Source organism: Haliotis rufescens, unplaced genomic scaffold, assembly GCF_023055435.1.
Source record: "Haliotis rufescens isolate VD_foot unplaced genomic scaffold, xgHalRufe1.0.p SCAF_3, whole genome shotgun sequence".
Lineage (NCBI taxonomy): Eukaryota > Metazoa > Mollusca > Gastropoda > Lepetellida > Haliotidae > Haliotis > Haliotis rufescens.
Window position 1 is genome coordinate 58,227,498 of NW_025964001.1, and position 27,145 is coordinate 58,254,642.

At 40.0% G+C, this 27,145-nt stretch overlaps 1 protein-coding gene across 1 annotated transcript; it reads right to left on the bottom strand.

Annotated features, from left to right (window-relative positions):
* Nucleotides 1-422: 422 nt before the first annotated feature.
* Nucleotides 423-23,419, bottom strand: LOC124151125. The gene is made up of 10 exons (XM_046523461.2): nt 23,070-23,419; nt 11,000-11,841; nt 9,793-9,937; nt 8,520-8,626; nt 6,767-6,908; nt 4,255-6,059; nt 3,501-3,606; nt 2,512-2,772; nt 1,771-1,851; nt 423-951 (listed from the first exon to the last, which is right to left on the bottom strand). Exons 2-10 carry the CDS (start codon nt 11,687-11,689, stop codon nt 812-814), a joined length of 3,477 nt encoding a protein of 1,158 aa, XP_046379417.2. The 5' UTR covers nt 11,690-11,841; nt 23,070-23,419; the 3' UTR covers nt 423-811.
* Nucleotides 23,420-27,145: the final 3,726 nt, after the last annotated feature.

A 27,145-nucleotide genomic window follows, 5' to 3' on the forward strand; every position in this document is an offset into this window, starting at 1 on the left:
AATAATTATAATCAAGATTCATAAGTGTGTCGAAAATTAAATATTTTGCCATGATTATGCGCACCAAGAACATTAGTTCTAAATCACCCGTGCTTCTAGTGAGCTTTCAAAGTAATATCCATCCGAAACATAACCGGATAGGATAACCTATTTAAGATGACAACTTGCAGTGTATTAATCATGCAAACTATCGCTTGTTTATCAGGTACCCTTGATAGATCGTTCTGTGAAACAACGAGGGGCCACGAGCAACGAAGGGGATGCCCAGCCCTCCATAAATACAGAAATAAACGACCAGTTGCGTCCTTCATAACAAATAAACAAAATAAATAAACTTTTAAAAACAAAACGAAAACAATGTGATAGTTCTTGAATCGAATAACTTAAAAACAATCCAGGTCAGTCACGGAAGGCAGGCGCCCTCAACTCATCATGGGGCCTCTTGTCAACTCATCATGGGGCCTCTTGTCAACTCATCATGGAGCCTCTTGTCAACTCATCATGGGGCCTCTTGTCAACTCATCATGGGGCCTCTTCTCAACTCATCATGGGACCTCTTGTCAACTTATCATCGGGCCTCTTGTCAACTCATCATGGGGCCTCTTGTCAACTCATCATGGGGCCTCTTGTCAACTCATCATGGGGCCTCTTGTCAACTCCTCCTAGGGCCTCTTGTCAACTCATCATGGGGCTTCTTCTCAACTCATCATGGGGCCTCTTGTCAACTCATCATGGGGCCTCTTCTCAACTCATCATGGGGCCTCTTCTCAACTCATCATGGGCGCTCTTCTCAACTCCTCTTCTCAACTCATCATGATATTTTGCCGAGGGCTCCATTTTTGCACACACAAATGTGTTCTCTTATATTCTTATTCCAGAAACTACACAGTCTGAAGATTGGCATTAGGCTGAAAATATCCTTCATTCTGGAAACGGGATCAACGCCTTTATCTGAAATGATGGATAAAATGTCTTTCAGGACACATGATACAGGCGTTCAGTTGCACAAGAACATTAGTAAGTCTATGGTAGCTTTGACGTTATGAACATATATTGAGTGAAGGTTTATGCCACATTTAGCAGTAGTGGCTTACGAAAAAATGAAACAAATGCAATGTTTCTCATTGTTCTTTTCTCACAGCTCTCTAACAGTAGCTAGTATATAAACCAGCTTCTCACGGCTCAATGCATTATCTAGTGAATAAGCTGGATACTTACTGCCGTCCCTCTCTACAGTATCTAGTATATAAACCAGCTACTCATGGCTCACTACAGTATCTAGTGAATAAGCTGGATACTTACTGCCGTCCCTCTCTACAGTATCTAGTATATAAACCAGCTACTCACGGCTCACTGCAGTATCTAGTATATAAACCAGCTGCCATCGGCTCACTGCAGTATCTAGTATATAAACCAGCTACTCACAGCTCACTACAGTATCTAGTATATAAACCAGCTGCCCACAGCTCACTACAGTATCTTGTATATAAACCAGCTGCTCACAGCTCACTACAGTATCTAGTATATAAACCAGCTGCCCACAGCTCACTACAGTATCTTGTATATAAACCAGCTACTCACAGCTCACTACAGTATCTAGTATATAAACCAGCTGCCCACAGCTCACTACAGTATCTTGTATATAAACCAGCTGCTCACAGCTCAAAGCAGGTACTCAGCTCACATTCCTACTACAGTAACTAGTACATACGTTAGCCGATAACAGCCCATCACCTACAACAATAACTAGTACACAATGAAGATACTCACAGCTGAGATGCGCTGTCAGAGCTGATATGAGGAAGTCTCGCGAACCTTCAATTTTCTCTGGCTCCTTAAGGCCACTGCAATCTGGAATAAAACCGAACGCGCCTATAGAGCCTACGACAGTTACCTATACCAGTCATGTTAGTGAGTTACAATGATTCTCATTTCTGTCTTCGGAAGACTTTTCCAGAAGATATATTTCTCTGTTAATATGTACTTGGTCTGGGATTGTTTTGTTTTTAAAAATTGTGACCTGGAATGTTTGAAAACTTGCCTTATTCTAGATAAAGAAACTACTCAGAAGTATTCACTTTCCCAAGTGTTTGTTTGTTCGTTTGTTGTTTAACGCCGCACTCAGCAATATTCAAGCTATATGACGGCGGTCTCTGAATAATCGAGTCTGGACCAGACAGTCAGGTGATCATCGAGCATCGATCCATGCAGTTGGGAAACGATGACATGCATCAACCAAATCAGCGAGCCTGACCACCCGATCCCGTTAGTCGCCTATTACGACAAGCATAGTCACCCTTTACGGCAAGCATGGCTTGTTGAAGACCTATTGTACCCCGGAATCTTCACGGGTCTTTCCCATGGTGAGGGACCAAAACTCCCTGGTAGCACCCTGTCCGACACGACAGCGACCAGAATCATCTTGGTCAGCGTCAATCCTCTAAGGCTGAGAGTGTGCCCACTGCCTCTGTCTGGTGACAACAATCACGTTATCGCAAATATAACCCTCACCAGCAGCAATGACGTTGAGAGCCGAGATCATCGCTGCCTCCGTCCTGTCCATCTTCAGCTCGTGGACCTTCTCGGCCAGCTGGAAGGCAAGCTCTCTGTAGGAGTACAAAGGGTGCCATTCTGGCAGTTTCCAATGGAACATTTGAAAGAACGTTTTGGTCTTTGCGTCATACCATTCCTTTGCAGCAATGAGCAAGATGTTGGCAAAACACATATTCTGTACCACGAAATGACGGTCCTCCGGGTTCAGATCTTTAAAACCTGAAAAACGTGTTTCATCATTTATTGTCTTTTAAATCTTATTGTAAACATTTATTGAAATCAATCATTTGTAAATAATAAGTTTATATGGCCATTGTGGTTCGAAGATATAAGTAAATAAACCTGTTTTAAATAAATCTACATGAGCAAATTTAAAGGTCATAAAGAAAGTTATTCACATAGAAAACTTCTCTTCAATACAACTATTAATTTCGTAAATTTATTGGTGAAATGTATTGTAATTATTATATATTGCGTTGGACTTAATATAAAGGCATTTGTGAAGAAAAGGAAAGTCAATAACAGTTTTCAGTGAGTATTAGTTAAAGTCTTGTGAATGAGTGAGTGATTTGGGTTAAACGCCGCTTTTAACATTATTCCAGTTATATCACGGCGTGTCAGCTTAATGTGGGAGGAAAGCCCGAAGTGATGCAGGTCTCAGACGTTCACCGCTTCGCTGAAACCCACGAGCACGGGTATGGTGCTGACAAACCTAGAAACATAATCGGGGCGAACCGGGATTCGAACCCACAACCATAGGTTTCTGGCATGCCCAAGGGCCTGGTGAATGAGGATATAAGAGTTTCAAAACTCTTGTTTTATGTTATAATAGTTATATACTACTCATGGAAAGCTGACGATCACCCGATTCTGTCATATTACTATAGTTAATCTGTCGTGCGAGGGGACATATAAGCAGGATATTTGTAGTCGTATATTTCTCTCACCAGGAACTTTACTCATGAAAACGAGCTCCTCCTTCACGTAGGTCACAATACGGCGAACTGTATATTCCATAAATGGGAGATCACCGTACGCCGGCCATTCCTCAATCTGCAACAAAATGTTAACAGTGTTGTTTTCCAAACAATACAAAAAGTGGTTTGGTATTGCCATTTGGATTATATTCTGTAGTGCTAAAGTTATACTTTTGAAATAACGGAGGCTGCTTGCGCTTTCAAATGGTTATTTCTTGTATGTATAGATCCAACTATGTATATTCGCTGTATGCTAAATCATATATTTACATCATTACCTGACAAAAAAAATTTCAACATGTCGTCATGTCATACAATCGTAACAGAATATGTCTCAACAAGTGAATTTGGTCAGTATGCCAGTTGTACCATGAAAAGATGCAGTACTTAGACGTATACGATTTGTCTGTACCAAACAGTCCAGTGATTGATATCATGAGCATCGATCCACGCAATAAGGATCGATGGCATGCATCAACGAAGTCAGCGAGCCTGACCACCCGATCCCGTTGGTCGCCTTTTACGACAAGCATAGTCCCCTTTTACGGCAAGCATGGATTGCTGAAGACCTTTTCTATCCCGGATCTTCACGGGCCCGAATTTGAACCCACGGTCATATTTTTCTGGGACACCAGGTGCAACTCTGCATAGCGAATTGCGGGCCTTAGACCAGGCGACCCGTGGTCCCCAAGTGATTTAAGGAGAATACGATCGTTTTACTTACATGACTAAATCTCTCTTCTGGTGACAAATGACTCTCGCTGAGGTTCTTGAGGATCTCCATATACGCCTCAAGCATATCCTGCAGGGCCTTGTGCTGCGCACTGGACATCTGGATGTCTCTGGGAGTGGGAGGGACTCTACTCCAGTACTGACACACGCGGTCGACGGGGAACCGGTACTCGGTCTCTAGTTTGCTCGCCAGGTGTCGCTCCTCAGGAAGGATGAGGTGGGAGGATGGATCTGGTTTTGTTGAAAGAGGTAGGGTATGTGTGGCAAGGCCTCTGTGATAGTATTCCAACTGGTCCGAACAGGCTCTCATCTTGGCCTCGTGGTCGAACGGTCGAGGAAAGGAGTTACTGAAAGTGCACTTTGGGTCCGTGTGATGTGACCAATAATTGCTTGATTCAAGTCGCTGCCGAACATTCTTTAGAAGTTTTACAGAACCCAGGAAAAATGTGTTTAATTCCTTTATAATATTCCCGTCAATCTGATACAGTTTTATCTTGGGAGTATCAGATGTTGTGTTGTATAAAGGTGACTGAGGAACAAGATCAGTTTGTATAATGGCACTTCGAGAGTAATTTCCGCGCACAGGCAAAACATCTCCTGGTGAAAGACTCGGCTTATGGGTATGAACATGCATATTGGAGAGTTCAACACTGACATGTGGAGAAGCAGATTTCTCTGGGCATGTCTCTCTACGCCTGGTAGAATCGTCTGTACTTGAGGTATGAGTGTTACCCAATACATTGTGGTTCATTTCATGACTGCTAGTAAGGGGAGTGGTGTGAAAGGCAAATTTCCTTGAAGTAGGAGACCAACAGTGACTGCCTGTGCTTGATGATGCCACTGGAAAATGGGGAGCAGACTTTAGAGATCCATCCATCATTCCTCCAGATTCAGAATCTCTGGTTTGGGAAGGCGAATTTGATAAATCTAAAGGAATGTCCTCTGTTACCATTTGAATTGGAATATTTGGTGATGACGGTTCATCATACACTTGATGCTGCGTGTCAGGGGAGTCCATATGAATGTCAGCGGGTGAGCTAGCGTTACTGACTGAGTCACTGTCGCTCCTCCTTCTTCTCTTCGGGTCTGAAGCTTCATCATCTGAATCTGTGGTCTGAAGAAGAGAAGGATATGTCTGTGGAGAAGAAGGGCTGCGGGAATTTAAGTGAGGTGATGGATGAAATTGCTGGCTCTGATATCGAATGACCATCACATCTCTTCCATCTTCATTTGCTGCATTCACAAATGAAACATGGCAGGCATCGTGGTGAGGAAAGGCGTTTAGGTTATGGTGACCTTCAGTACCCATTTCCTTGGTCGTGTGACCCTTCCCCGAATCCGATGGATCTGTTATAACATGAGCCTGACAAGTAGGTGCAACTGAAAGATCATGTTCGACACTGTCAGCCACGACAGTCCCATCCTCCGTCCCAGCAGCACACATTGCTTTCTTAGCTTCATCCACTGTGAGAAGAGATCTGAGAATACACTTTTTGAGAGGCAGGGATCCTCTTGAAAGTTTTTGACATTGATCTGCGGTCTTTCCATCTCCACTCCCAGAAGAAGAGTCAGAATCAGGCGTAAAGGATCTTCTTCTTCCAATTGTTAGCATCCCACGTTCATCTTTCGGTGCTACTGCCACGTCGTCCAGTGAAGGAGACAACCTCTGCCCTGTCCCTTCTCTGTGTTCACAGAAGGTGTTCCTGTTGACCGTCGTATTTGACAGTCTGTTGGCAATGATCTTGGAAAGATCGTCGTGGTCTCTTCCAAGCTTCTTCGGACGACCCATCTTAATAGCTAAGGAAGAAAAAAGTTCCCTATAATTATTATCACCGCCATCTCCATCACCATTATGTTATTATACTTCCAGAAATGTGTAGAATTAAGGAAGATACGGATATTCATTTCTTATACCACCAGCCCTGGTATTGAGCTGACTGACCAAGGTAAATGTACGGGAAGAACCACGGCCAGCAAACCGTTCAGGATGAAATTCTACACTCTGTGGCGTCATAGACTACCATGCAACCATGTCCCTGATCTGCTAAATCAGCTGGCCACAGATTTTATACATCCAGATGCCCTTCAGACTAAGCAATATTTCATCTCCAAATCAAAATGAACATTATATAGATTTGCAAACTGATATGCATACACGACACATCCCGTTTTGCTCCTAGTTACAGGACGTGTAGGGACTTCAGTTGACATACTTGACACCTCAATACACCTAAATGACTGGGCCTTCCCTGAGGCCAAACATATTTGACGTTGTTTGTCCCATTTAATATACATTCTAACTTATCTTTAGACACCGTGAGTCTGAAATATTTCACTGGGCGCCTTTGGTAAACAACTAAAAGCTCATCCAAACTGAGCACATTTGTGTTTTGTATTTCAGCCAAGATGGCCACCGGCAGCCATATTTGTTTTTTCAACCTGCCTTGAGCAAATACTACATATGAAACGCCCTTAGGTTTGTTATTCTCTTGATATACGCTCACCTCCTCTAGACATGCCTACATTGAGGCACTTCTGGTAGCGACAGTACCGACAGTTGTTCCTGTTGCGGGGGTTCAGCAAACACGACATCGCCGCCTTACACACATAGGACTGATATTCAAGGAGACCACGCCGGAAGAATTTCTAAAAAGACAAAACAGTGAGTGAGTGAGTTGAGTTTAACGCCACTTTTAACAGTATTCCAGTTATATCGCGGCGTGTCAGCTTAATGTGGGAGGAAAGCCCGAAGTGATTCAGGTCTCAGACGTTTACCACTTCGGTGAAACCCACGAGCACGGGTATGGTGCTGACAAACCTAGAAACATAATCGGGGCGAACCGGGATTCGAACCCACAATCATAGGCTTCTGGCGTGCCCAAGTGACGCAACTGTGCACAGCGAATCGCCACGACTGGGCCACCCGACAAAACAGTCGAACTGAGTGATTGCCTGAGATGTCTGTTTCAGGTATATGGTTGTGCGGCCGCTAAAGTGTGACTACTTAATAAAACTGATATTATTGATATTTTGTTAGTTGTGATATTTACATCTAAAACAAAACAACCCGTGACAATCTGGGTTTTAATTGTTTTTTAGCAGTCCATGCTTGTCGTAAGAGACGACTAGCTGACTTGGTTGGTGCCTGTCATCGTATCCCAATTGCGTAATCGATGCTCATGATATCAATCACTGGATAGGTCCAGCTTCGATTATTAACAGGCATCCGTCATATAGCTGGAATATTGCTGTAGCGCGTTCAACAACAAACAAACGAGCTATGAAAAAATGAGTAAGTATGTTGTAACGCCACAGTCAGCAATATAAACTGCCGGGCAAAATATACACTTGAAGGTTGGGCTTAACAAAAAATTACAAACGTTGTCAAAACGTTACTAAGCTGAAACCGAAACACCGCAAACCAAAAGATAACTCTGCATCAACTACATCACCGTCGAATAATCGTTTCTTGTCTGTTACTATTTTTAGCCATCATCAAACGTGGGGGGCACGGGTGGCCCAGTCGTCTAAGGCGCCGCGATTCGCTGTGCGGAGTTGGGTCCCTTGGGTACGCCAGAAACCCAAAAAGTGTGGGTTCGAATCCCGGTTCGCCCCAATTATGTTTCTAGGTTTGTCAGCACCATACCCGTGCTCGTGGGTTTCACCGATGTGGTCTGAGACCTGCATCACTTCGGGCTTTCCCCCCACATCAAGCTGACACGCCGTGATATAACTGGAATACTGTTAAAAGCGGCGTTAAACCCAACTCACTCACTCACTCACTCATCAACCATGGGTATATACTTTCTTTGGCCCGGCATTTTATATCACGAATGACTACAATGCAAAACAATCGAGTCTGAACAAAGTAAACAGGTGAAAGCGTGAGAACCCAACCACACCATCGGGGCAATTACCCGCAATCAGGCATGGGGACATTTCACTGTTGAAATCAAGGAGTGAGTGAGTTGGGTTTAACGCCGCTTTTAACATTATTCCAGTTATATCACGGCGTGTCAGCTTATTGGGGAGGAAAGCCCGAAGTGATGCAGGTCTCTGACGTTTACCACTTCGGTGAAACCCACGAGCACGGGTATGGTGCTGACAAACCTAGAAACATAATCGGGGCGAACTGGGATTCGAGCCCACAATCATAGGTTTCTGGCGTGCCCAAGGGACGTAACTGTGCCCCCTTGGAATCAAGGAAAAAGAGACAGTTGCAATACTTAATACTGAGCGACACCATACAATACCAACCTTGCATCCCTCGCATGTGTAGACTCCAAAATGGATTCCGTTTGCAATGTCCCCGCACACCCGACAGAGAAGTTGGCCCTCGCCCGGTTCCACCGCTTCTGGTTTTTCTGTTGGATATAAGGACGTTACGTTAACAAGGACAACAATTTGATGTTGCATTAGCGTCTGGTTTAACAAATATGTAGTGACTTGTTCATTGGACTTAAGTTGAAGTCTCGCAAACAATTTGTTCGTCCAAATGATCTTTCCCTGGGTGAGTTACAGTAAACAGAGAGCCGCGATGCCTTTGGTCTAAATATCAGTGTTATATTTACTTAAAAGAGAATCGATACAGATCATTTCGGTTTCAATTAAAATACGTTAAATGTTATGTTGAATTAGAAAACTATTTCATTTAAATATCAATAACTACATAAAATAAATAAAAATATACGATTCCACAAAATAAAATTGAAAAATATATGGATCACTGAAAATTTGTGAGGACACCAGGTGTTCAAGAAAACGGTAAGCATGTCCTGCTCTACTGTCAATAATATCAAAATACCAAATGTTTCAAATAGACATGATTCCGAAACATTGGTTTACATTGCAAAGGGGCGGTCGGGTAGCCTAGTGGTTAAAGCCTTCGCTCGTCACGCCGAAGACCCGGGTTCGATTCCCGACATGGGTACAATGTGTGAAGCCCATTTCTGGTGTCCCCCGCCGTGATATTGCTGGAATATTGCTAAAAGCGGCGTAAAACCATACTCACTCACTCACATTGCCAAGTGCCTGTTGTGCTGTCCAGGTAAACAATTGGTTCATGTTCTTAGGATCATAAATAGACACAAAGTGCCAGCTTCATGAAAAACATAAGATTTTTAAGAAAGACTAAATATGCATATGCTATGGCCAAATATCGGAGCAGCACCCAAAATCAAACAATAAAGAAACAAATGACATACGAACAAAATGACAGCATATCAAATTCAATAATGATTCCAATAGAAACAGTTCAACATTTTTATGTGGCAAACATGAAGGCCATATTATAAATCGTTTCAGAATATTGTTTAAAGCTCCATGTCAACATAGCTGTTCGCATGTACCTTTGAGTTTTGCAGTTTTGCCCCTTGTTATGAATAATGCGCACACATTGTACAAGGACAAGACGGACACTACATTAAGGCAACTAGCGTGTCCTTTACGTGTTGCGGGTTCGGGCAGGGATGAGTCTTCGTGTATTTGACAGGGGGATGTGAAACGCGCGTTCCTGCCTACAACGTCCTACCTTTTCGTGACATTCCTGCTGCCAGACACTTCTTGTACCGACAGTGCTGGCATCTGTTGCGTCCCTGCTTGGAGACATCACAACGACTATCACACTGCGACACAAATACAGGTTCTCCCTCCTTCGTGCAGCGGATGAAGAAACTCTGCAATGATGTAAAAATGCTGATACAAAACGCCATCATGTCACGCGAGAAACACACAGCAGGGTGTCACGCTAACTTGTCACTCGAGCAAGACACAGATAGGTGTCACCTCAATTTGTGACTCGAGCAAAATACAGATAGGTATCACGTCAACGTGTCACTTGAGCAGCAGACAGATAGGTGTCACGCTAACTTGTCACTCGAGCAACACACAGTTAAATATCTCACCAACTAGTCTCTCGAGTAACATACAGACATATATCACACTAACTTGTCACTCGAGCAACACACAGGAGGTTGTCATGCTAACTTGTCACTCGAGCAACACACAGATAGGTGTCCTCCTAACTTGTCACTCGAGCAACGCACAGATAGGTTGCTGTAGATAACCGTATGCCCTAATCCGTGTGTCATCAGTTAGGACAGTTAGAAAGGTCTACCATAGAGCGCTGCAGGATGAACACCTCGGATAAGCTACAAATCATGGCATTATTTTGTATAAAACATACCTACTTATTTCTTTCTTTATCGCTTACTTCCAAATTCGCATACATTTTGATCGAGGGGAACAAAGGATTCCAGTTCCAAAACGAAAACCGGTCGCGGCCGCCATTTATGTATTCCATAGCTTCACCGGATTTTGGTCTACGATCTGGAATCCTATTCAAAGTTCGCTTTTGACGAAAGAAAGTATACCGATTTGGGAGATGCGAAATTCGTATGCAACAGAAGACTCCGAGCAAGGAGAAAACACACAAATCAATATGGATGACCTCACAAGTATCGTTTATACTGTAACTGATATTGATATGTGAAAAAGGCCACAGTGCTTGTTGTGAGGGGATACTAACGGGATCGGGTGGTCAGGCTCGCTGACGTGGTTGATGCATGTCATCGTATCCGAATAGCGTAGATCGATGCTCATGATGTCAATCACGGGACTGTCTAGTCCAGACTCGATTCTTTACTGACCGCCGTCATATAGCTGGAATATTGATAAGTGCGGCGTTAAACAACAAAACAATCAATCATATCAAACGATATGTGAAAAATAATATTTACCTTGCACGGGAGACAGACTAACGCACCAAAAAAATTTCCACTGGCCTTCTCACCACACACTTGGCACGGGCCACCTGAGGACGTTCGAGGAACCGAAAACACTGGTTTCACACCGTCACCTTTTCTTGATAAACTGTCAAAGTTAGCAAACACTGAACCAGTGTGGTTGTCATTCGTCACCTCCATTAATTGAAAAGACTCATTGTTGCCTGTACAGTTGGTTGTTTTGGACTGTATTGAAGGCACAAGATGTTTTCTTTCTATATCCGAACCATCTTGTCTAGCACCGACAGTCGTTGAAGTACCATGCGTGGGTATTCCGCCACCTGAAAGACCCGAGTTCTTGCCCCTCTCGTTGGATGCATTTATCTTCCACGGCGGAGCATCGCCATTGAAGGTATCACAGGACTTATTCAAAACTTGTTCATTGTCCAACCCTAGTCCACCAGATGAGGCATGTGGCGTTACATGTGCAAACTCATTATCATATGACCCCCCGTCATTATCAGATACCCGGGGTTGCATACAGCCCGGGACATGTGTCGGAGATAGGAGCACCAGGCTGGGGGAGTCCGACGGGCTATACCCACCCCTTGGAGAATCGACTGCCAGCGAACCATCAGGGCTTAACGAACAAGGAGAGACATGTCCACAGACCATCTCCTCATCCGTTGGCCACTGCATTGGCATACTTGATGGCAAAGGTTGAAGATGCTTGTACTAGCCTTAAGGGTCATCTAATAATGACACCAAAGTTAGAGCCAGACATGGAGAGAAAGGTAATTGTGTATCCATTCGTTGTCATCCCAAGAGAAAGTGAAGACGTCGACAATCAGACGGATCTGAAAGAGAGACACACCTTCGTCACATTCGGGCGTAATAACATAAAACATTAACATGACAAAATGACAGTAAAAAAGACGAGATAGGTTTATTGAGTGTGTAGAATACACACATTTATGTCCCATTGTTGGATCAAGTGCTTGCACCTGTCTACAGCACAGAAAATATATTCTATTATGTAAGGGAAAGTGCAGAGTCTCGTCTACACAATCTTGTGTGTCATTAATAATCTGAATTAATGTTCACGAGAATTGAAACACTTCACACTTGATGTGTGGTCTGATTTATAGGTACATGTATAACAGAAATGACACTTCGTTGAAGCCGTTTCCACCGACAATGTAAATGGGTGGTTTTAAACGGCAAACACAATTATTTGACTAAATGGAATCTCATAAGAACATGCATTCTATTTGTTTGATATATCTATAGCATATGAGTTCAGTTTTTTTATTAGCGTCTTCTCTGTACACATTTGAGTTGAATTCAAATGAAAAATTACGGTTCTGTTTTGGGGGAGCGCATATTTTGATATTTTATTACATATTGATTGAAGAAAAATGATGGTCAAGAAATGTGATTCGCCAAAATAAGTTACACATATTTTGTCACAAGAGTGAGTGAGTTGGGTTTAACGCCGCTTTTAACAGTATTCCAGTTATATCACGGCGTGTCAGCTTAATGTGGGGGGAAAGCCCGAAGTGATGCAGGTCTCAGACGTTTACCACTTCGGTGAAACCCACGAGCACGGGTATGGTGCTGACAAACCTAGAAACATAATCGGGGTGAACCGGGATTCGAACCCGCAATCATAGGTTTCTGGCGTGTCCAGGGGACCCAACTGTGCACAGCGAATCGCGGCGCCTTAGACGACTGGGCCACCCGTGCCCCCTTTGTCACAAGAAAAAGTAGTGACCTTTGTCTCCAAGACAACTCTCCACTTCCGGCGTGTATATTCGAAACGAAACAAGACACATGATGAATACGTGGTACAGTAAACTACGGTTATAACGAACTCAAAGGGACCTCTAATTTTAGATCGTCATAGCCGTAGTTCGTTATAAGCATATATACAGCATAACAACAGCAAATAGTCAGGACTAAAAAGTAAGTTTGTTATATCAGTCAGTTCGTTATAAGCGTGTTCGTTATAAACGTAGTTTACTGTACTTGTTTCTGGATATCAACCACTTAATTCTTTGTATCGATGATTCAGGGTGCCTTCATAAGATGACCCGTATTGAGTTGATATATTATACATACCGATACGTTAACATGAGGTTGGATTAATGTTCGCAAATAACAATATAATGACCTTCCTGAAATGTTATCCATACCGACATCGATCACTTGACAAAAAAGAAACTTCAAGAAACTATTGAAACACATAGAAGTCTGTCATAAACAGAGCACAATGTCAACTGAGAACTACAAATACCCTATGCCATTTGAAATAATATTAAGAAACTACTTCTTATCATCACGATCATGAGAAGTAAAAAATCATAAACCACTGAAAGTATTTTTTAACATTTGCCACTAATCATAACAAGATTTTGGAAATGAATAGAGACTACCATGTTTTCCGACTATGTCATTTCTATGTTATTTTAAATAATATGAAGAAAATCCTTTTTATCATCTTGATCATAAGAGTGAGTGAGTATGGTTTTACGCCGCTTTTAGCAATATTCCAGCAATATCACGGCGGGGGACACCAGAAATGGGCTTCACACATTGTACCCATGTCGGGAATCGAACCCGGGTCTTCGGCGTGACGAGCGAACGCTTTAACCACTAGGCTACCCGACCGCCCCTGATCATAAGAAGTAGAACATCATTAACCACTGAAGTTTAGTGCAAAATTTAGTTTCATAATTTTATCTAATTCATTATCAATCATTTACGTCGCAAGGATGAAATTTACAGTGCTAAATATGTTATCAATATTTTGGTAAAGAAAGTAGTTCAGTATTTTGTGAGATACACTATCACAATCAGGTAAATGCATGAGTCTGTATTCGCCATGGGTAATGGTTATAAACATTTCTTAGAACATAAGGGGCGCAGATCAATAATTATCTGTAACGAAGATGTATTAATGACCAAAATTAAAAGATTATTATCACGTTGAGGGACACACGTATGGGCGTCTTTTCATATCAACCCGTGTGGATACATATTCATATAGTTATATATTTAACGATTGCATATTGAATTCAATTTGAAAACTGAACTTTATAAATATATAGCATAACATCCAAGTTTAAACAACCATCAACAAATTTAAACAAATTTCGTTTTATTAATTTTTACATAATCAAAAGTAGGCCCAAATATAGAATATACTTTGATATTGAAGATAAGGTTTGTTAACCAAGACAAAATGATACGTTTCTATTTCTTCTTTAACTAGTTTCTTTTATAAATTTGAACTTCATTACTTACTTACTTATATTGGAGATTTAACGTGCGCTTTCCGACTTGCAAGCGTACGTCGCACACGGTGAACTTCATTTAAGGAGTGGAGATATATAATAGGGAGAAGGGGGTCATGAAAAATATATTTCAGACATAACCACAACTCTGTAAAAGTTGTTTGATCTTAAATGCTGCTAGATGCAGCCACTTAGTGTATTCCTGTCGGTAGGTTTATGGTAATTTAAAGCCATATTGGAAGGAGACAGGGCGGAGCTGGCGGTGTGAAGACAAACCCAGAGGAGAGAATGTGGAATCCGACATGCAGTATAAGGAGGTCAAGAGAGAATTCCGACAACGTCATAACTTTTGTGAAAAATCTGAAAGTGAGTTGGAAAAGACATGTGAAGCTGATGTAAATGCCTTTTATAAATCAGTTCGTAAGCTTTGCAAAAAACAAAACAAAAAAAAACTGGGAAAGAAAAACTTGAGTACGCCTGTTCTGACACCGGTGATATATGTAAACCTTTTGGGACTTGTTATGCTTATAATACCTTATAATTTGGAACACTTTCACTGAATCTATGCTTGCTGATATAAAACTTAGTCTTGACTATAATTACTGATTCAACGATATTTTATGTACCAATATTTCTGCTTGTGAAGTTGACTGTTTTACACGTAAACTTCCCTGGCCCAGACTGTATTTTTAATGAGAACAGTTTGTACGTGGGTGAACAAAAATTAACTGATCTTTTTAATGCTATGCTTAAGGGCCAGTGTGTCCAAACGCTTAAAAAGCAGGATATTACCAAAGAGCGGGTGACAAGTACTGTATCTGTATAGATATAAGACCTAAATCGTGGATAAGACATTAACCAACCGGGATAAGCATGAGAACCATGTGTGACGGAACCTATCTCTTATAGCTTGAGATACAAAAGAAGTTACTCCTTTAAGATTACAGATTAATTATTTCAGACAAGCCGCCACTCCGTAAGATTTGTCAGACCTTAAATACCCAATGACGTTTACCTTGTTTTTCGCACACATTCAACATATTATAACATTTGTGTGGTGATCCATAATATTAAATTTCAAAACATTTGAATTAAAGCGACAAAATCTTTTCCATATTCAAAACAAATCTCTGCCAAAAGGAGAGTCGATTGTACGATTCCGACTATATCATGAGCACGTGTTTATGAATCACTATCAAATAGTGTCTATCACTATCAAATACCAGGTGTTCGCCAAAGGTGTGAGAGCTCTTATATAACTTAATATACTTCTACTGCTAAAAACGGTTTACATCCATGAAGATGAACTACTTTAATAGCACTACGCATGTTTACACTCGACACACCAAACCTATACAAGAGTATAGGCCTTAAGTAACAAATGTTATATTTGAGATACCACGTTCTTTGTAAAGTACAGATTCTCGTACTTTTTGGGGTTGAGTCCCGTCCGGGATTCTCTAAGAAGTTTTAATACTCTAAGAAGAAATATCTTGAATTGTGGAGTAGTTTTATTAATATCTACATTTAATGTATAACCGAGTATTGCTGGAGTATTGCTAAAAGCGACGTAAAGCGACATCACACAACTCACAATAACCCGCAATGTAAGCCGCATATCACACGTTATAGCATGACATTATCCTGATATCATAAAATAGCTCAATCTTTTCTGGCTTGAGTTGAATATCATCTACACATTGTTACCGTATCTGGACAGCTAGCTGGCGTATAAACAAAAAGAACAAAACTGGACTTAAAATACATCCTTGTAGCACACCAACATTTCAGATATTTTTTTAAACAAACTGTCGCGTATACATTACCTCTTTGATAACATGACATTTTCCCATCTTGTTACTCTTGTAATGCGATTGACATTGATTTTTGAAAAAAGTACAGTGACTATTATATTGACATCCTTTTCAAACGTCGCTACGTAAGTGCATTCATCTTGAACGCGACATTAAACCCCATTTCACCACACGTCCTTTTCCAACAGTTATTCGAAGCGCTCGTAAACTACCCACGCTAGCCGTGCACAGGTATCGACGTCAGTATTAATTACTTAGAAACTGAACATTGGGATAATAATAATAATAATAATAATAATAATAATAATAATAATAATAATAATAATGTTTACGTTGCACATTGTGCATTATATGTCAGGCCAGTAAATCATGGTACATCCATACACTGTTTAAATTGATTATATATGTATTGTTTTAATTGCTTTCAAAATACCGCCCAGGGTATTGGATTGATTCTGAGTAGCTCAGTTTCAAGCCACCTCAAAACGTCAATAATATCCACCAGATTTGCTCTCGGCGAGCAGCTGTTGGGTAATAAAATCTTACCTTCACACTAAATATAAAAAAACCCCATGGAATGACATATGTTCTTCGTGCACTAAACATATGTGGGTTGAAAAATGACATATTTTCAATGACATTACATAGCCTGCACATTTAATTGTAATGTGGAAGATTTACAAATATAATCCTCCAAAACGCCACCAGTTTATGTTTTCATAACGTCGAGAGCTGTTGGAAATGTGCATTCGACAGCATCACTAAAATATACCAAAACCACCAAAATAATGACTTAATAGCCATTTGAAGTAATGAAAAAATGAAAAAGCTCGGTAATTTTAACTGTCTTTTAGTAACCCCTTATTCTTCCCCGCCCTGAAGGCGGGAACGGTTAATTTTGTAGCATGTCTGCCGACATGTTGGTTTATTTGAAATTTCAAGCAACGCTTTTACCGAAACGAAACATACAAATCATGTGCGTGGAATGTTGATGCTATTCTTTTCCAGCAATAAGAGATACTTCAAAATCGTCTTGCTATTCTGAGATATAGTCACGTTTCGTAATGCAGATAACCCATGAAATTTGTTCATTTAGTTTTTAAAAGAGCTAAAAATGTGTAGGGGAAATATATATCTCATTTCGCTAAAGTTACCCGGTCTATATTTTGTAAGAATAAACTATTGCGCATTGAGCGATTATCTCCTTTAGCTATAGGCGTCGTATAGAGCTTCTAAACACACTGTCATGGGTTTCTGGGGTGCCCAAGGGACACAACTCGGCATAGCGAATTGCAGAGCCTTAGGTTCGGGCCAACCGTGCCGCAGTACACAACTGTAAGAAACTATCATACAACAAAGATGTTTTAGAAACAGTGGCAATATTACACTATCACAAACTACAAAATACATTCACAATAAACGACAATTAAAAAACACAGGTACATTCAACATACAAAGGAGGTACATTATAACAATTTTATTTCAAAACAAGTGTATTAGAATGAAACAATATGAGAATTGAGCAAAACTATGGTAATGTTGTACATACAAGGAATTTGTTTGTAATTGTTGATATGATAACAGATCTTGGAGGTTGTGTTTGAATAACTGTTGGTAAAATTATTAAGAACTGTTCCTTTTAACAGAGTGTACCAAATTCTTTATCATGATTGAGGATCATGTGTGATTCTCTTTCTTGGTTGTATTTTATACACGACATTGCGTAATGTTGTTCATCTTCTGAGACATCACATGTTTCACAGAGACGTTGTTGTTCCAATTTTGTTCAATTTTTAGTTTGTGATTACTTAAACGAAGTTTTGAGAAGGGTGACCTATGACCTTTGTTTTTACAATATGTAACATAATTCTCAATATCTATAGATGACTTGACCAAACTGGGTGTTCTTAACTTGCTGTTAGATAAATAGGAATCCCTCAATAATTGCGTGAATTTTTACGTTTGAACTAAAGTTTGTTTACAGTAGATTCATTACATTTTTTGTGTTTACTATTCAAAAAGTTTGCTTTATTTAACCCAACCAACATTTTGACCAGCAATATTGATATTTGCTGCAAAAGCATGTTTAAGAATGACATTTGTTGTTTCATCTAACTGGGACTTGTAATCAATTATTTTATTTATTGGTACTAATAGTGGGTATATATCAAGTTCTGCCTGACAGGCCCAGCTTTCTTGCCTGGGTTTTCCTTGTGCTGACCATTTGAAGACACTGTTTCTTTCATTGCGCTTTCCAAAGATAACTACATTAATAACTACCAATTTGTACTTTACACCAATTCTCTCCTCCCATAGCTTACACTTCCTTCCTCTGCACATAACAGTATATTGCGGGGAACAATTGATGCTCTGCGACAATCTCTACTTGTAACAGTTAGGTATCTGCGAAAAGAGCAGAACCTGGGAAGTAATCTCAATACCGGCAAAGAAAGGCCAGGGGAAAAATAGGACAAAGAGTGTATATATATATATATCTTCTACGAGTCGATCCGTTACCCTTTAACTAACATACTGTCTACGAAATATTCAATTACACAATACATTCTTCTCCTCTAAAACAAGTGACATCAAACGATTCTGATTTCATTCCAAGGGTATTGAAAAGACGCCCCTGAAAGAATGGGCGAATTGTCTACATTTGTGATGAATATATAATAATAGCTTCGTGACATCTTTTTTCAATTCCATGTCATGCAATCTAAAACGCGACTAACACGATGATAGGATTATTTTAGTTTTGTCTTTTACATCCAATGTCTTCACAGACAATCGAGGGCGTTGACGTTTTGAATAATGTTGTTTGATTTTTGTTTGTTTTTGTTTTTTAATGCCGATAACACATAAGCAAATGACTTGAAAGGTTTCGTAATAAAAATATTTACTGAGAACTTCGGTGAGTGGAATTTAAGTGACCTTGACACAGATATTACCACAGCACGTGGGAGGGTGTCTTGTAGATATGATTCCTCATACAGCGGTACGGATGTGGACGACATCCACAAACTGATCAGTACGTGGGATGGTCCAATTAGCATACACCCTCTAAGGTAAGGCGTACCATTTCGCGCGTGATATCTTGAGAAACGGTATCCAGAGTCTCTTGAAAGATATTAAGTTCTATGGCAGAAAAAAGTATATTTGGATTGTGTGAAAGACGTGCAAGATAATACCATTTTCATTATAAAAGCTATTTATAACTATTAAATATAAAGTTTAGGCTGGTACATTACCTATATATATCACAATATATGTTGTATTTTTTCGTCATATATTTTTTTTATTGTGATATATCCGAGCTCGAAAAAGATAATAATACAATCCAATGCCGAAATAACAAGTTCCCTGATAATGTAAAAACCTTTTTCATTCTACTGTGCAACTGATACAATCGCGTCCATCGTCACTAATCCTGCATACTTAAGATATTTGTTTAATTAAAATTATGAGCCTGAATATATTTTTTTAAGGAAAACACCTTGCAAAAATGTAATGTTTGTTTCCGAACTAGGCTGGAATTCCGGAGTTTTATTTCAGCTGGACTAACGAGTCTATGCATAGACATCCGGTTCGGAAACAACATGGATTTCAACGTCCAGATTTCGGTCGACATCACGATTTGCAAAGCATCTGTACCACCAAATGGGCGTCGACGGATATTTTGCAAATCTTTTCATGTTTTTAATTATGCGTAATAATCACTTTTGTCATTGAAGCTTTGTTTATCTATATAAATAATTAGGTATTTAAGAAGCAAATGCGTTTCTTAAAATAGTATATTTGTCGTACGAATGCAGACTTGTACCTCCCTTATACCCAATAAACAAAATTTAAGTAATTAAAACAAAATGCGCTGTAATTCTTTGATTTCAGCAACAGGCAACATCGTGCTTCTTTAATTTGTATTTTAGCCCTATTGACAATTTTTTGAAATCCCTTCCCAATGTGTTTCCCATCTTATATTTCTTTTCACTAACAACACTGTGGCTTTGAAGAAAGTAATTAAAATCTACAATGACAAGTAAATAACCTTATGAATTTTTTAAACGAATATATAATAGAAATCAATTATGAACACATTTGCAAGTTATATTTGTCATCAAGGAATGTATTACTTCTTCAAGACGTCAAAGGTTAATCCGATATCTCGACTCTTCTACTCGTTGTAGGCATGTTGTGTAATATAAGGCAAAAATATGACAAAAAAATGACAACCAATACTTCTGAAATATTCACATTTTCACTTAACAGGATATGAGAATACAGCGGGGGCTAAAAATAGCTCTCCTTTCATATTATTGGTCCTCGTCATACGGTGAATCTGTTACAACACGACTGTTGAGTCAGTTCATTCAATATCACATAGAGCAAAAATTCCGAGTGAAAGTTTCACATGCGAAATGAATGAAGCATCATTCTCGAAATTATGTGGCTCATCTAATAGTGGTGGTTAATGTATTCCGCAACATGACGAATAATGAGACTGACATCAACCTTTCCAAAGTAAATTCAACAAACGTTTAGAATTCTCAAGTATGTCGACCCAAACTTATGGGGTATGCGAAATAGTTCATGTACCATGAAGGACCGCTTATACTACTGGGACAATATGCATGCAATTTTAAAGAGACAATTATAAAGTTATAATTGTTTGTAAGCCAGATATATTATTTTCCTGAGCCTTGCGCTTATCTATTAATGTTGTAAATGTTACAAGAATAGTTGGTTGATTATTTCAAATATCTTTTTTTATTTTTTTTATATGTCTATTATTATTTTTTTAATCGAGAGGAAATGAACCTATAATAAAGCGAACCAACATTGTATTTATTTATTTTAAATTTTGCTTACCTTATTTTACTTCCGTTGCGAGATTGTTTGTAATAAACAAATAAACAAGCATACGCTCCAATTTAGTAAGGACATGTATCACATTTTGTATATTTAAAGGTAGGGTTGTCACAATGATGTCACAACTAAAGGATCATACAAAAATTGTAAGCAATATTTACTTGATTAATTTTCGAAATTGGTCCGAATTTCAAATTTCAAATGACTTTGAAAATGTTCGTCAAGAAGACCATATTTATATTGCAAACGAAAATATAAATTTTTATCTTGCCAAATCCGACTTGAGTGAGAAAGTCTATCTCTTTTTGCATAATTAAGGGTATAGGGTGATCACAATATGAACCAAGAACATATTTATATCGCAAATGAAAGTATAATTTGTTGGGTTGTTTTTTTACCAAATTATCCGGTTTTGCTATTCCTTCATTATTGTAAACATGTTCTTCTATATAAACGTACGCTCTTCAATATTATTAAAAATATGTATCATTTTGTACATTTAAAGAGTGAGGGTTATCGAAACATATAACCCAAAATGCATATTTTATATTGTAAACAACCTTTTATAAGTTGCATTTTGTGAAATTGGTTCTGCATAACTATAACCCAGTAAACAATCAATAAACAAATGTACTAACTAAGGTCAAGCATCCCAGCTTATTTATTATTGGGTAGTGTTATTTACATATTGAGAACAATATTTCATTTTTGTATTCTGCGATATTGGCCTGACAGTGCTATTTGTTTATAATTAATTGTTCACAAGTTCGGCAATATACAAGCATGCCCGTCGATTGTTACAAGGATATATGTCATATTGAGTACACTTAAGGCGTGGATTCTCAACATCTGTCACAAATTAAAATCTTATTTTAATTCTGCAAATGCAAATTGAACTGTTTCAGTTCTAAAAGAATCGGGGTTATTTATTATATTAGTCTGTGTTTATTAAAGACAATATGAAGGACAATCAGTAATAACCTTTTTAATATTGCTGAGTTCACATTCAACTCAAAATAGACCAAAAATAGACGTCTCAATGTGGCCAGTTATATTTAACATTCCGGAAATGGGCGAGGGTGCTATTGCATTGAAGAAAATATATTATCCAAAGAAAATGCTTGAAAAAAAAAATGCTTCAGACTGTTAAAAACATTAATTATTCTTCGGACAGTTGAAAAAAATAACTATGCTTCAGACTGTTGAAAACAAATATATATACTATCTTCCACACAAAAATTATTTTGTTGCAAGATGCTTTATAAAATATCTGGTTTTGCAGCTGTAAAAATAGCCATACACAATCCCCAAATCTTTTCTCACTGTGTTGCATATATGAATATTGATAGCGATATACATATGTTTCCTCTTAAATTTACGATTGTCTTATAAATAATGGATACCCCAATAGATATTGAGTGAGTGAGTATGGATATATGATATATGAGCAATATCACTGCGGGGTACACCAGAAATGGACTTCTCACATTGTACCCATTGGGAATCGAACTCTGGTCTTCGGCGTGACGAGCGAACGCGTTAGCCACTAGGCTATCCAACCACTAGGCTACCCGACCACCCCCAATAGATTCTGAGAAAACAAGCTTAAACATTCCATTTCCCCTACTACAATTCAATTCATGGTAAGTCAACAATTTTTCATTCATACTGGTCAACTGGTCTCGCCCATTTGCTATCGCCCCAAACTATAGTTAACTTTATATCTCTTCCAATAATCAAGAAATACCATAATTTTCATTTGCATGTAAAAATCAGTATGCCTCTGTATACATGATGAACCCAAAAGACGTACCGATATAAAATGTGACAATTACTCAAATAAACACACTGTAAATATATACTTATGTAACGTAAAAAAATATTATATAAACACTTAATTTTTGCCTTATATAATAATAATAATTATAATTACTAAAGCAAACAAAAATAATGTAGAATATTCTCAGATATAAGTGCCATTTATGGGCGATATTAATGTTTGTTTTCATACATTGAAGAGAGAAATAGGCGATAATGAGAACCTCGAAGTACCATATCATACGAACAGTTGACATTTGAACGTCGTGAATGAAAAGTCTTCCTTACCTTGTTTTCATCTATATTTCCTGAATTTGGCTAAAAGAAATAACAAAATCCGATGTGTACGGTGAGTGTGCACAACCTGGTGTTGACGCTGAGGTGTTCGTTCATGAATGACCTATATGTACGGTTCTGAGGCCCACTATTCCCTCGCGGAACACTAGTGAATCATGCACAACCCACTCTCGTACTCCGACCGATGTTGTGTACTAAGCGTCCTGATGCTTTATGCGGGCATTTATACCCAGATAGTTTCGCTCCCATCCTTCGAGAGCTTTATATATGTAATTATTGATTTCATACAACAGAATTGTCGAGTTTAATACAATTGTCGCGATTAGAGGGTGATCAGGAAGTCGCTTGTGCGTAACCTTCACCTTGATATAAAGGTCGGAATGATCAGAGGTCAAAAGCATGGACGATATTGAACACACCACAAACTGTTAAATTCATAACATCTATACCATGGATGCATGCGAAAAGATATTTGGTGGCTAATTGTCTATAGATGTAAATATTTTGTTACTTATATCCCCGCACTATATGCAGATCCGATGCAGATATATATATGTTTGTATGTATGTGTATGTATAGGTATATATGTGTATGTATGTGTACATATTTCCTGTTACATAAACCAATATATGTCGTTCTGTTCCGTCTCTTGTTGGGCCAGTACGAGTCGTATGTTAACAATCAGGGAATATTCGTGACTACGATGTTTATGATATTGAAACTGCGGCTATTTAAATCAGGCAGGGCGAAAGAACAAGTCCAATGAACATATATCACATACCGAGTGCGTGCCTGACCTAGTTACGCTTGTGGGGCGGTGAATGTCAGCCGCACTCGGCGTGTGTACTGTAGAGCCTCAAATAAATCTCACTCTCTCGGAATTACCCGCGAACAGTCAATAACGACGGCAATGCGCACGACGGGTCATCAAGATGGCCTGATTCGATCTGTAAGTACAATCGCCGACGCCCAGTTTTGAGAAACAGTCGCGGTTTTCCAGATCTCCTTGGCTTGTTACTTTACCAAGTGCCTTATCCCGACGCGGGTTGGGCAGGGTGTGGGGTGGGGCGGGGCGGGGCTGGGTGTGGGGAGGGGCAGGGTGTGGGATGGGGCTGGAAGGGTGGGTGTTGCAAATAGGTCCTTCTTAAATTAATTCCTACAGTTGCATGTGGTAAACGTGAGAGGATCACACATTTCATGATATTTTTTTTTAGACTATTAGAGCGAAAACTGATAGACGGAAACTTAATGAATATTTTATTAAATCCACCAGGATGGATTATCAACCATTTCATGATTTCTTATTTTTTTAATATTAGAACGAAAATGACAGAAGGAAAATATATTTTTTTAAAATATAATGATGATTTTCATAAATCAACCAGAATAATATGGTGGCACTTTGAAGAGATTTAGAAAAAAACACTTTCCAGGAAAGTCATAGATAGTTGAATTATCATGCAGCTGCGTCATTGTCAACGTGTCCGATCACCTATGGCGATTCACGCTATAGCGAGGATGACCCCTCTTTTGGTATGTCGGGTCCAGAGCCCTGTTAAGTAATATTCCGGACACCTGCAAAGTCATGACATGTTTATCTGTTATGCCGGTATTTCAATGTTGAAATTTTTTTTCGTCTCTTTTTTTCTCGCAAAGTGTGTGTGTGTATTACTGAAAGCCAAAGCCAGCCCAGGTCAACCTAACCAAGTCTAGTTTTCTTGATTGCAGCAGAAGAGTAAAGGATCGTTTGAGAAAAAAATTATAATTATTTCAAAGAAATGTTTTCAAAGATGAAGTGTTCGTCTAGTGGGTCCTGAATGTGGTGTTTGTTTGTTGTCTAACGCCGCACTCATCCATATTTCAGCTATATGACGGCGGTCTGTAAATAATTAAGTCTGGACCAGACAATCCAGTGATCGACATCACGATCATCGGCCTACCCAATGGGATACGATGACATGCATCAACCGAGTCAGCGAGCTTGACCACCAGATCCCTCTCACGGCAAGCATGGGTTGCTGAAGATCAAGTTTAACCCGGATCTTCACGGGTCTGCAAGGATGGTTTGTTTGTTTGTTGTTTAACGCCGCCAAACGCTTAACAAGCAATATTCCCGGTATATGTAGGCGGTCTGCAAATAATCGAATATGGACCAGGCAACCCAGTGATTGACATCGTAAGCATCGATCCACGCTTTTGGGATACGAAGACATGCATCAACCAAGTCAGCAAGCCTGACCATCCGATCCCGTTGGGCGCCTCTTACGACAAGCATAGTCGCCTCTTACGACAAGCATAGTCACCTTTTACGACAAGCATAGTCGCCTTTTACGACAAGCATAGTCGCCTTTTACGACAAGCATATGGGTTGCTGAAGACCTGTTCTAACCCGGATCTTCAGGGATGTGCAAGGATGTAATCAGTTTGGAGAATATATTTAGAAGTTTGGTAACACATTTAATGGGACCGAGAAGCCAACATTAGGGCGGGACATCGATCCATATATACCAGCGGAACCCGCGTGACCCCCGCACAGTGCAAACATAGGTATAACCAGCGAATAGTGGGCCGATGTTCAGTTAGGCCGCCGCGGTACATGTGGGCCTGCCTGTATCAAGCTACACATCAATATCACAAAGTGGGGCATGGGAATGGCCATGTTTCAGTTTTATCTCCCGCGGGTTGCGAGGTGGGTTGATGTTGATGTATGTCAGGTGGGATTCATGACTCAGATTTTTCGTCGGAATAGTGACGCTGCTGCATATTGTTTTTTTGTTTTTTTTGTGTTTAACGCTGCACTCTGCAATATTCCAGCTCTGTGACAGCGGTCTTTAAATAATCCAGTGATTGACATCATGAGCATAAATCTACGCATTTGGGATCATGACATGCACCAAACCAGGTCAGCGAGCCTGACCACCCGATCCCGTTGGTCTTCTCTTAAGACAAGCATGTGGGGTAGCCCAGTGGTTAAAGCGTTCGCTCGGCAAACCGAAGACCCCGGTTCGATTCCCCATAGGGGTAAAATGTGTGAAGCCCATTTCTGGTGTCCCTCCCCCGCCGTGATATTGCAGGAATATTGCTAAAAGCGGCGTGGGTTGCTGAAGACCAATTCTAACCCGGATCGTCACGGGTCTGCAGCCTCTTGGGCTACAGCTGCACATGCAGGCGTATATATATATATACTGAACAACAAAAGTTCCTGTGACATTGAATAAGATTTAATGCAAAGTTATGTTTTTTTTACCAATCTAAAACAATTTCGGTTTGCAACAGATAAAAGACTCCTGTAAGTGTTCAGATGGTTTAATTTGCCATACTGACTTCAGGAAATGCGTAATTTCATTTAAAAAAACCCACGAACATGCCAAAATGTCAATTTACAAATCAATAGCATGGTTGCGATGCAAGCAACACATCTTTGTCTCATGGAATTGACCAGGCGTCGCACAAAGTCCTATGGAATATCTCTCCATACCTGCTGGAGCATGTTTCGAAGTTCCTGGAGTGTCTGTGGAACACGTGGTTGACGTCGAAGGCGCCGATCCATTACATCCCAGATATGCTCGATTTGTGAGAGATCAGCGGAGTGAACCGGCCAGGGGATGATATTCACGTTGTTTTGTTGAAGGGAATACTGAACAATCGAGCAATATGAGGCCGGGCGTTGTCATGTTGAAAGGTAATGCCTGGGCCATGACGACGCAAAAACGGTAGAACAACAGGGCCGATGATCTCGTCGCGGTAGCGCTGTCCATTGAGATTTCCCTCTACCACTATCAAACGGGTCCTCTGTCTTGCTGTAATCCCACCCCATACCATAACGCTGCCGCCCCCGAACCGATCTTCTTCCATGACACAATGATTGACCTAACGTTCACCTCGACGTCGGTACTCTCGAATCCGTCCATCGCTGTGGCTGAGGTGAAAACGAGACTCGGCAGTGAATAGAACTTGTCCCCACTGCATGGCCGTCCAGCGTAGACGCTGTCTGCACCACTGTAGACGTGCTTGATGGTGGTTTCCTGTCAAAATGGGACGTCTGGCGGGTCTTCTGGCGACAATCC

Excerpts from the sequence above, each read along its gene's own strand:
- LOC124151125 (XM_046523461.2), bottom strand. The coding sequence starts at position 11,689 with ATGCCAATGCAGTGGCCAACGGATGAGGAGATGGTCTGTGGACATGTC. Across the intron at positions 6,909-8,519 it reads ACACATGCGAGGGATGCAAG|AAATTCTTCCGGCGTGGTCT; the intron begins GTTGGTATTGTA and ends TTGTCTTTTTAG. Across the intron at positions 952-1,770 it reads TCTGACAGCGCATCTCAGCT|ATAAAGGCGTTGATCCCGTT; the intron begins GTGAGTATCTTC and ends CCATCATTTCAG.